Source organism: Mandrillus leucophaeus, unplaced genomic scaffold, assembly GCF_000951045.1.
Source record: "Mandrillus leucophaeus isolate KB7577 unplaced genomic scaffold, Mleu.le_1.0 Scaffold273, whole genome shotgun sequence".
Lineage (NCBI taxonomy): Eukaryota > Metazoa > Chordata > Mammalia > Primates > Cercopithecidae > Mandrillus > Mandrillus leucophaeus.
In genome coordinates, this window is record NW_012102843.1 from 1,738,241 (window position 1) to 1,749,512 (window position 11,272).

At 41.3% G+C, this 11,272-nt stretch overlaps 1 protein-coding gene across 1 annotated transcript in view; it reads left to right on the top strand.

Moving 5' to 3' along the window:
• Positions 1-6: 6 nt before the first annotated feature.
• SLC35F2 (solute carrier family 35, member F2) overlaps positions 7-11,272 on the top strand; it is a 20,444-nt gene continuing 9,178 nt past the window's right edge. Inside the window, exons 1-5 of the mRNA XM_011984747.1 lie at positions 7-11; positions 3,934-4,061; positions 8,884-9,043; positions 10,444-10,600; positions 11,189-11,241. Of these exons, the coding sequence (XP_011840137.1) occupies positions 4,017-4,061; positions 8,884-9,043; positions 10,444-10,600; positions 11,189-11,241 (415 nt within the window). The 5' untranslated portion in view covers positions 7-11; positions 3,934-4,016. The remainder of the gene's footprint in view (positions 12-3,933; positions 4,062-8,883; positions 9,044-10,443; positions 10,601-11,188; positions 11,242-11,272) is intronic.

Consider the following 11,272-nt stretch of genomic DNA (forward strand, 5'->3'; position numbering starts at 1 on the left):
ATTTCGATCAGGTATGTCAAATGTGGAAATTACCTTTTCAACAAAATTATCTTCATAAAAATTACTAGAAAAGTATGACACCTCTGAATTCTGTGAAAGTAGTAACTAGAGACTTATGCATAATTCTCTGAAATTGTTGATTAAAGTAAGTAGCACCCTACTGTTCGTAACAGAGAAGTTGTCCAAAAAAAGTGGTTTTTGTTGTTGTTGTTGTTGTTTGTTTTTGAGCCAGGGTCTCACTCTGTCACCCAGGCCGGAGTGCAGAGATGCAATCTTGGCTCACTGTATGTAGCCCTGACCTCCCAGGCTCAAGTGATCCACTCACCTCAGCCTCCCTAGTAAGATGGGACTACAGGCGTATGCCACCATGCCTGGCTAATTTTTTTTTTTTTTTTGGTAGAGAAGGGTTTTTGCCATGTTGCTCTGGCTAGTCTCTTAACTCCTGGGCTCAAGTGATCTGCCCACCTCAGCCTCCCAAAGTGCTAGGATTTCAGGCGTGAGCCATTGGACCCGACCTAAAAAGTATAAATGTCATTACAAGTTAGGTCCCCCCACCAATTTAAAAAATATTTTAAAATATTAAGATGATATTAAAAACACTTAAAGTCAAGAACCTTACTCTCCAAAATGTTTACTTACAAGTAAATAAAGATGGTAAATGGAACATTAGTTGATTGTGTAGATCAGGTCTCTGGGTTTTTTTTTTGTTTGTTTTTGTTTTTGGTGCAGTGGCATAATCTTGGCTCACTACAACCTCCACCTCCTGGGCTCAAGTGATTCTTGTGCCTCAGCCTCCTGTGTAGCTGGGACTACAGGTGCACACCACCACGCCCGGCTAATTTTTGTATTTTTAGCAGAGACGGGGTCTCACCGTGCTCCTGACCTCAAGTGATTCACCTGCCTTGGCCTCCCAGAGTGCTGGGATTATAGGTGTGAGCCACTGTGCCCAGCTAATTTTTGTATTTTTTGTAGAGACAGAGTTTCACCATGTTGCACAGGCTGGTCTTGAATTCCTGAGCTCAAGCAGGCCTCCCACCTCGGCTTCCCAAAGTGCTGAGATTACAGGCGTAAGCCACTGGGCCCAGCCAGATATATTATTATTAACCAAAATCAGTAATTTACCTTAGGGGTCACTCTTGGTATTGTGCATTCTATAGCTTTTGACAAATGTATAATGGCATACATTTACCATTAGAGTATCAAACAGAACAGCTCCACTGCCCTAAAAATCCCTCTGCTCCACCTATTCATTCCTCCTTCCCTCCCCACAGACTCCTGGTAGCTACAGCTTCAGTGTTGCTCTGTCACCCAGGTTGGAGTACAGTGCAGTGGCGTGATCTTAGCTCACTGCAACCTCTGCCTCCTAGGTTCAAGCGATTCTCCTGCCTCACCCTCCCTAGTAGTTGGGATTACCGGCATGTGCCACTACACCCGGCTAATTTTTGTATTGTTAGTGGAGATGTTGGCCAGATTGGTCTCGAACTCCTGACCTTACATGGTCTGCCACGGCCTTCCAAAATGTGGGGATTACAGATGCCCGTCCAGCTTCATTATTTTTTAAAACTTTAGTTTAACCCTTTGTTGTAAAGGGGTTTGAAGGTCTGATTCTAAATTTACTACTTGCTTTTGAGTCATGTGGCCGACACAGCAGAAGAAAAAGCCTGACAAAGGTTAGTGAATCCAGTGAAGAAGGACAGCACTGTGCACACTTAGGAAATTACAGTAATTAATTTCATCTCATGCACCAGCTATCTAAAGGTTTTTATTGAAATTTAGGGCTGGGTGTGATGGCTCATACCTGTAACCCCAGCACTTAGGCAGTTGGAGGTGGGAGGATCGCCTGAGGCCCGAAGTTCAAGACCAGCCTGGGCAACATGATGAAACTCCTTCTCTACAAAAAATATAAAAATTAGCTGGGTATGATGGCATGTCCCTGTAGTCCCAGCTACTTGGGAGGCTGAGGTGGAGGATGGCTTGATCCCAGGAGGCTGGGGTTACAGGGAGCCAAGATGGCACCACTGCAGTCAAGCCCAAATGACAGACCAAGACCTGTCTCCAAAGGAAGAAAAAAAAAAAAGAGCTGGGAGTGGAACTATACATGGTTAATAACCCTATACTTTGCTCTTTGTGAAAGCATTGGCCTTCAGGAATTCGGTGAGACTCCCAAATGTATCAGTGCAGTTAGTCTCCTAAGGGGTGGTTGTTAGGTACTTCCTATGCCATTTGATGCTAGGAAGACTAATTCTGTGTTGTTGTTTTTTTTTTTTTCTTCTGAGACGGAGTTTTGCTCTTGTTGCCCAGGCTGGAATGCAATGGCACGATCTCGGCTCAATGGCACGATCTCAGCTCAGTGCAACCTCTGCCTCCCAGATTCAAGTGATTCTCTTGCCTCAGCCTCCCTAGTAGCTGGAATTACAGGCACCTGCCACCATGTCCGGCTAATTTTTTTAATTTTTAATAGAGACAGGGTTTCTCCATGTTGCCCAGGCTGGTCTCGAACTTCTGACCTCAGGTGATCTGCCCACCTCGACCTCCCAAAGTGCTGGGATTACAAGTGTGAGCCACCGCACCCGGCCTAAGTCTGTGTTTTCAAGATGTTCCTGCTAATTGGATTTTACTGATAATTATTTGGTTATGATTCTCACTACTTTTATTTGTGAGTTATCTTGCCATAAAGCCTTCTCATATATGTGCCAACTCTGCATCTCCTGTGATGCCAGATTCTCCAAAGTAGTGAATCCAATTAATTTGAATATAATTTGGGGGAATAAAATGTGTTTCTTCAGTGTGCCACTAAGCCTTTTCTCAAACTTATAATGTACTTGTTTTTCACTTGAAAGCACATCTCTTCCAAAAGAATGATCACATGCAGACTTTTCTTTGAAGAAGCCCATGGATAGAAGTTAAATAACCAATTAATTTCTAGGAAAACATTTCATTTCCTAGGATAGTCCATGGCTTGTCAGAAATGGCGACATGCAAGCTCATATCCAGAAATTTTATTTCTGTTATGATAGGAAAGGGATTTTTTAAAAAGTTATTTTTTTTTAAGTTCTGGGGTACATGTACACAGAATGTGCAGGTTTGTTACATAGGTAAACATGTGCCATGGTGGTCTGCTGAAGCTATCAACCCATCACCTAAGTATTAAGTCCAGCATGCATTAGCTCTTTTCCTTAAGGCTCTCCTCCCGCCCTGCCCTCCCCCGCTTTTTTTTCTTAAAGAGGTGAAGTCTCATTATGTAAGCCCAGCTGGTCTTGAACTCTTGGGCTCCAGCTGTCCTCCACCCTTACCTCAACCTCCTGAGTAGCTGGAGTTACAGGTGCACACCACCATGCCCAGCTAGGAAAGGGAATTTAACCACTTTTCTCTTACTTTCATTCTGGTGCTTTTATTGAACACTTGGTCTCTGATGACATTTTAACTAGGGTTTCATACTAGGAAAAAATCTAACTCTGGTGAGCTGTTGCAGGAGTTTGGGTTATGAAGACCATAACCTTCATAACACTGGGAGGGTGCCACATTGGAAATATACAATAGCCAGGCGTGGTAGCTCACGCCTGTAATCCCAGCACTTTGGGAAGCTGAGGCAGGCAGATCGCTTGAGCTCAGGAGTTCGAGACCAGCCTGGGCAACATGGTGAGACCCCATCTCTGCTAAAAATACAAAAATAATTAGCTGGGTATGGTGGCGTACGCCTGTGGTCCCAGCTACTCAGGAGGCTGAGGTGGGAGGCTGGCTTGCACCCAGGAGGCAGAGGTTGTAGTTAGCTGAGATTGCGCCACTGGACTCCAGCCTGGGCAACAGAATGAGACCCTATCTCAAAAAGAAGAAGAAGAAAAGAAATTCTTGCTTCTACTCTTTTATCTTCAAATCAACATGTATGGTATCATTTGCAAATAACATGTACTGACCCAGATTTCTTTCAACCAGGCAGTGATAACCTTCTAGTAATCTTGAAAAGAAAATGGTGGAAGTACATCCTGCTGGGACTAGCAGATGTGGAAGCTAATTATATGATTGTCAGAGCCTACCAGTACACAACTCTAACCAGTGTCCAGGTAAGAGGGAGCCCTCTGACCACTTTGGATTTTATAGTTTCAAAAGGAGAACACGAAGTCATACGTGTTGACCTCATTTTATTGAAAATCTGTTCAGTTGAAGAAAACCTAAACACAAGTGGGTGCTGTTTTCTAGTGGAGCATATGCTCTGATGAGTACTGTTTCCTAGAATTAGTGAAAATGTATACAAGTTAAGCTGCCCCCAAGCTGCTAAGGCTATGGCAGAGCAGTTCCTACCACAGTAAGCGTAAATATTTAGTTGGCAGTTGATGCTGTGGTGTTGACGTGTGTTCTGTTTTATATGCTGCTGAAACATGGCATATGAAAGTAGATACACCTTTGTTCTATAGGAAAGTTGGAGCTTTGCAAGCATAGTAGATATTCATGACAAAGGAACCATTGGAAGAAACCCATTAGACATTTTTGGGAGAGGTGGTAGCCAGAGTTAAAACTCCCATCCCTGTTTCTTTGTTAGGTTTATTCTTGCTGCATTGAAAGAAAAATATTCATTCCTACATTGCAGAGGTTTTCAACTTAGTAAAGTTGAAGACAACTGATTTCAGTTGTCTTAATGTTAGCGAACTATGGGATATGTCGTAACATTAACTCACCATTACTAACTACAAAATGTTTTATAAATGGAGGTGAAAGTGAGATAGACTCAAATGCCAGGTTTAGATGTCACAGTTTAATAAGTTTATAACTTTTTTTTTTCATTTTCTTAAATAATAAAAGTTTGTATCAGATGTGGGATTTGAAGTTTATAACTTTTTTATATATCCCTCTCTCACTATACAAAATACAGAGATGTTCTTACTTGACTCTAAATTTTAGGGACTGGAAAAATTGAAATTAGACTTATTTCGCATAGAAAATGTAAGGATTTTTGAGAACTCAGTATTTTTCCAATGTAAACCTACATTAAATGTTATTGCCAGAGTGCCTTATATTAAATACTTTGTTTTCTGTAACATTTTGCTAAGCATTGTTCTCAGCAAACCTCTTGGACTTTGACCAGTATGGGTTAAAAAGCTGAGATAGGAAATGATTTATTAAGACAGACACCATAGGAGGCACACAAAGAACCTAAAGTTTCGCAAAAATTAAACCCAGCAGTTACCTAGAGAATGAAGCATGAGAATGAAGTTACCTAGTATCACTAATAGGAGTAAGTGTACTTTTAGCATTGGTTAATGAAGTATACATAAGTATGCAGAAAATGGCATTTTCTTGTCACACCTACTCTCGTAATCTCATATACATTTTAATTACTTGATTACAATTCCCAGGAACTTTGATCTCTAATAATGATAAAAAGTTTTGAATTGGTGCAAAGCCTCAACACAGTTAAACAGAACCCTTACAGTTGGATATTTGCGACTGAAGTTCGTGCCTTCTTTCAATTTCAAAGAAATTGAAAACAATTTCTTTCACACTAGCCCCTTAGAAAAACCTAAGCATTTGGTTGCCACAAGTCATGCACTTACAGTCCTAGTGAGGAATATATTATAAAAAAGGCATCTAACAAGGTAATGTTTTCTCCAGTAGCAGAGACGACTGTCACAGGACTGATTCAAGCTGGTTCTCCACCTGAGTAAATCTCTGGCCTGGGTAGTCCAAAAAGATGGAAATTTAGATTAGGTGGTCTTTGAACCTTCTTCTTAAGGATTCCTTAGAAGGTTCTGTAATTACCAACAGTCATGGCATAGTTCACGTGAAGATCATGATGTGGCCTAGGTTTCTGCTCATGTCCCTTCCCACTTTACTGCCACATCAACCCATTTCCCACTCATGGCCTGCTCCTTCTCTCCTGTGCTGCTCTGTTCTTCCTAGAATGCAGTCCTTTTTGAAGCCTGCTCCCCTCATTGTCAAAGGCTAATTCAATTTTCATTTTCTCTTCTATACTCTATCGTACCTCTAATATGGTCTGACTCATTTTTATACTAACCACGTGGCAGGGTCTGTCTTAGTACCCTGCTTACTGTGACTAGACAATAATTTTTAAAAATTAAATTGATACTCTTAGAACTGAAACAATCAGAGAAGACATCCATCCCCAAGAATACTTTTTTTTTTTTCTGAGGAGGAGTCTTGCTCTGTCACCCAGGCTGGAGCATAATGGTATGATCTCGGCTCACTGCAGCCTCCGCCTCCCAGGTTCAAGTGATTCTCCTGCCTTATCCTCCTGAGCAGCTGGGATTACAAGCATGTGCCACCACACCTGGCTTTTTTTTTTTTTTTTTTTTAGATGGAGTCTCATTCTGTCGCCCCGCTGGAGTGCAGTGGGGTAATCTTGGTTCCCTGCAGCCTCGGCCTCCTGAGTAGCTGGGATTACAGGCATGCGCCACCACGCCCAGCTGATTTTTTTTTTGTATTTTGAGTAGATAAAAGGTTTTGCCATGTTGGCCAGGCTGGTCTCAAACTCCTGACCTCAAGTGATCCTCCTGCCTTGGCCCCCATAGTGCTGGGATTACAGGCATGAGCCACCGCACCCGGCCACCAAGTATGCATTTTGAAAAGAAGGTTCACATGTCTGAAGGTGATAGATATCAGATGAGAAGTCATGGAATGTTAGAGTCGGAGGGAACCTATGTGATCATTTTATCTGATCTTTTTATTTTATATTTTGACTTGGAGAGTGACTGGCTGGGGACCACACATCTAGCTGGTCAGTGTGGGGCTGGGGCCTGAGGTCTCTGGAGCTCTGACCATGACATAGGCAGCTCCCTCATTGCCCAACAAAAATTGTTAAAGACAGAGCAAATTTAAGTTTGATTTTAAGACACAAGGATAAGGGAATCTTCTGTGGTAGTTCTTAGAATGTCTTTTTCTACTTTTTTTTGTTTAAGGAATGTAGTTGAGATTTTGTTAAGCCATATGGCTGGATTCTGCTGGTGTCTTCAGGGACAGGGTATTATCATTTGCATCGTTTAATGTTTTGTTATTCAGGCAGGCTCAATAAAGCACTTAGGAGATTAGAGTTCTGCAGCTGGAATAAATAACAAGGCAAGATGCCATTCCTACACATGATGCGTTGGACTTCACTGATGCTACTGCAGTGAAAGGCAATCAGTAAACAACTGTGGACAGGATTGAATGGGCTGCTGGAGATTAGGGGCCTGTCTTGTTCAAGACTAACCAGATACGGAGAGAATCAGGGACAAGGTTTGAAACAACAGGGTGAGCAATAAAACAGCAGTTTCAGGAATATTATTGGTATAAGGAATATATTTCTTCCTTGAAAGAAATACATTGGAATGCATCAAGAATCTCTTGAATATATTTTATCCTTGAATGCACATTAAATTTGTGAATTTAAGAATTGAGCAAATTCACTCTCTTTTTTATCTTTTATCTTGCAAACAACTTTGGGCCTGCTATAATTTTGGCATGCTTAATCCCTCTGCCTTCCAGATGAGCAATATCAGGTGTATAGCTAGTGTTTTCTGGACCTGTTATCAACAGGTGATGGAGAAGCACGTGAGGAGGATGAGCAAGAATATTTGCCGTGAGCACGAGTGTGTCTCACGTGGTGGGGTTGGACGCTTTGTCAGGGAGATGGTGTCTGTTCTCTCGTAGTAACCGGTGCTTTTTTGTAGCACTTAGCCCAATTCCAGTGAAATATCTGGTGTGATTATTTATTCCATGTCCTTTCTAGCTTTGTGTGCTCCTGAGGCCACAGCTTGCTCTGTCCTGTTCACCTCTATTTCTAGCTGCTTTCACAGTGTCTCACACATGCAAGGTGTTTAGCAAATACTTGTTGGCTGAGTAAATGGTTGCCTGCAGGAAGGAATGTTTGTCTACCGAACTTAAAGATACACACAGGGCCAGGCATGGTGGCTCACGCCTGTAATCCCAGCACTTTGGGAGGCGGAGGCAGGCAGACCACCTGAGGTCAGGAGTTCGAGACCAGCCTTGCCAACATGATGAAACCCCATCTCTACTAAAAAATACAAAAATTAGCTGGGCGTGGTGGCAGACGGCTGTAATCCCAGCTCCTCAGGAGGCTGAGGCAGGAAGAATTGCTTGAACCCAGGAGGTGGAGGTTGCAGTGAGTCGAGATTGTGCCACTGCACTCCAGCCTGGGTGACAGAGCGAGACTCCATCTCAAAAAAATAAAATAAAATAAAATAAAATAAAATAAAATAAAAAAGATATACACAGGTGGGAGCATAGAGGTAAAGAGCACAGGCCCTCAGCAGAATTCTTGTGTTCAGCAACTGACTCTTCCATTGTATTTTATTATTTTATTTATTCACTTATTTTGAGACAGGGTCTCTCTGTATTGTACAGGCTGGAGTGCAGTGGCGCCATCACAGCTCACTGCAGCCTTGAACTCCCAGGCTTAAGTGATCCTCTCACCTTAGCTTCCCAAGTAGCTGGGACTACAGGCGTGCACCACCACACCCAACTATTTTATTTTATTTTATTTTGTACAGACAGCATTTCACCATGTTGCCCAGGCTGATCTCAAACTCCTGGGCTCAAGCAATCTGCCCGCCACAGCCTCCCAAAGTGCTAAGATTACAGGCCTGAGCCACTGTGCCCAGCTGTCATCCCATTTTTAACTATGACAACTCATTTCACCTCTTTGTACCTTCATTTTCTCATGTGTAAAATTGGATTGTAATTTCAGTCTCATAGAGTTGTTGTGAGGATTACATGAGTGAATTCAGGTAAAGCTCTTAGTATAGGGCTGGCAATAATAAATGCTCAATAAATACTGACTCCTATTATAAATACTGACTCCTATTATTTCTTAATTACTCATCTTTTAGCTAATGAGAGATATGTTTTAAACTGTTGATTCTTTCCATGCAGCTTTTGGATTGCTTTGGGATTCCTGTGTTGATGGCTCTGTCGTGGTTTATTCTTTATGCAAGATACAGAGTGATCCACTTCGTTGCTGTGGCTGTCTGTCTGTTGGGTGTAGGAACCATGGTTGGTGCAGACATACTAGCAGGGAGGGAAGACAATTCAGGTAAGATAGTGTCACATGTTTGTGCTTCAGTCACAGAATTTTATGTTTTCACTTTTATTCTGCAAACTATATCTTTTTATAGTAAAAAGCAGAAAATACATTCTGGTTAACTACATTTAAAATTATATTTTTAGATTTACTTGTATCTGGTATTTTGTAACTACCTCCACAAAACAATCTGTATGTTCCTACCAGCCTACAGTCTTTCTTCCTTTTTGTTACATTAAATAGTTTTGTTTGTCTCTTGAGAGCAAAGTTTCTTTATATATTTGCAATAATCTTTTGTCCATACGTTTAAGATTGGTTACTGGAAAACCTACTGTCGATTCTTTTTTTCTTTTTTTATTTAATCAGCGAAGAAACTTGTTCACTGGAGTATTTCTTTTTAAGTCACTGTGTAGGTGAGAACACTTTGCCTCACTTTGTGTTGAATTCAGTTGATAGTATAAAATGTAATTAAGGTCTATGAATTCATCCAAGCTTCAAATAAATGTCTCCTTGGATTGAGAGAGAAAATTACAGTTGATACTATAAAATCTAATTAAGGTCTATGATTCACCCAATCTGCAAGTGAGTTAAGTGTCTCCTTGGATTGAGAGGGAAAATTACTTTGAAAGCAGGTTTCCATTTTTCAAATTGACCTACCTCTTCAGTGAACTCCATTAATTTGTCATGTCATAGAATCATTTTCTGAGGCCTTACATTATGATATATACCATCAATTTCTAGCCTGTTAGACTTCCGAGGAATTACATTATGAAAAATCACAGCAGAATTGAACCAGAAAGTGAGAAGAGTAAGAGACTTTAAACTTCTAGTAACCAGGTTGGGTGCGGTGGCTCACACCTGTAATCCCAGCGTTTTGGAAGGCCAAAGTGGGTAGACCACCTGAGGTCAGGAGTTCGAGACCAGCCTGGCCAACATGGTGAACCTTCCGTCTCTACCAAAAATACAAAAATTAGGCCAGACACAGTCACTCACACCTGTAATCCCAGTACTTTGGGAGGCCAAGGTGAGCGGATCACTTGAGTTCAGGAGTTCAGGAGTTCAAGACCAGTACAAATACAAAAATTAGCCAGGCCTGATGGAGGGTGCCTGTAATCCCAGCTATGCGGGAGGCTGAGGCAGGAGAATCACTTGAACCCGGAGGTGTAGGCTGCAGTGAGCCGAGATTGAGCCACTGCACTCTGCACTCCAGCCTGAGCAACAGAGCAAGACTCTGTCTCAAACACATGCGCGCGCGCGCACACACACACACTCTCACACATAAACTTCTAGTGACCAGTTTCTTCTTCTTTAGCGTCATTTAAATGAACACGAGTCAGATGACCGCCTGGAGGCACACTGTAGAGGCTCACCTGTTGACAGTGTTTTGCTTTTTGTGGCTTGTCTTCCTGCAGGGAGTGATGTATTGATCGGGGACATCTTGGTCCTTCTTGGGGCTTCCCTCTATGCCATTTCGAACGTTTGTGAGGAATACATCGTGAAGAAGCTGAGCAGACAGGAATTTTTAGGAATGGTGGGCCTGTTTGGAACAATTATCAGTGGTATACAGCTGTAAGATTCTACAATCTTTTTCTAAAAACAAAATAAGCAAATATATTATAGATGATAACTACTAATATTCATTATTTATTTGGCCCAAATTCACATTTGAAATTAGTATTAGGTGGATGCAAGAGTAATTGTGGTTTTGCCATTACCTAACAACTTGCTGAGTATCTATTAGAGGATTGTTAAAATATCAAGAATTACTTCCTGTTTTCTTAAACATGTGTGTTGCTTAGGATTCCTGATTAGCATGTGGTAGAGGCATTTACCAGTAAGGAGTTTTCTTTTTCAGTTATTTCCAGAAAATATTAACACATTAACTTCCTAAGCTTATTCAAAAACAAAGCATAATATCACATTTTTCTCCTATACTTGACTGTTATTGCAGAGCACCTATAAGGGAATCAAACATATCTTTATGAGCTCCTTTGGTTTTATTGTCATTTTTATTGAAGACAGTTATTTTTATATTCTAAGACAAATTCAAAAGTCCGTGTAATTCTGCACTTTAGCTGAAGTATAGTGACTAAAATGCTTATAAAATAGTGAAAATTAGTATGTGGACCTCTCTGTGACCTCTTGTTTTAATCTTAGATTGATTGTGGAATATAAGGATATCGCCAGCATTCACTGGGACTGGAAAATTGGTATGTAAAGAAAGAAATCCTTTTAGTCAGC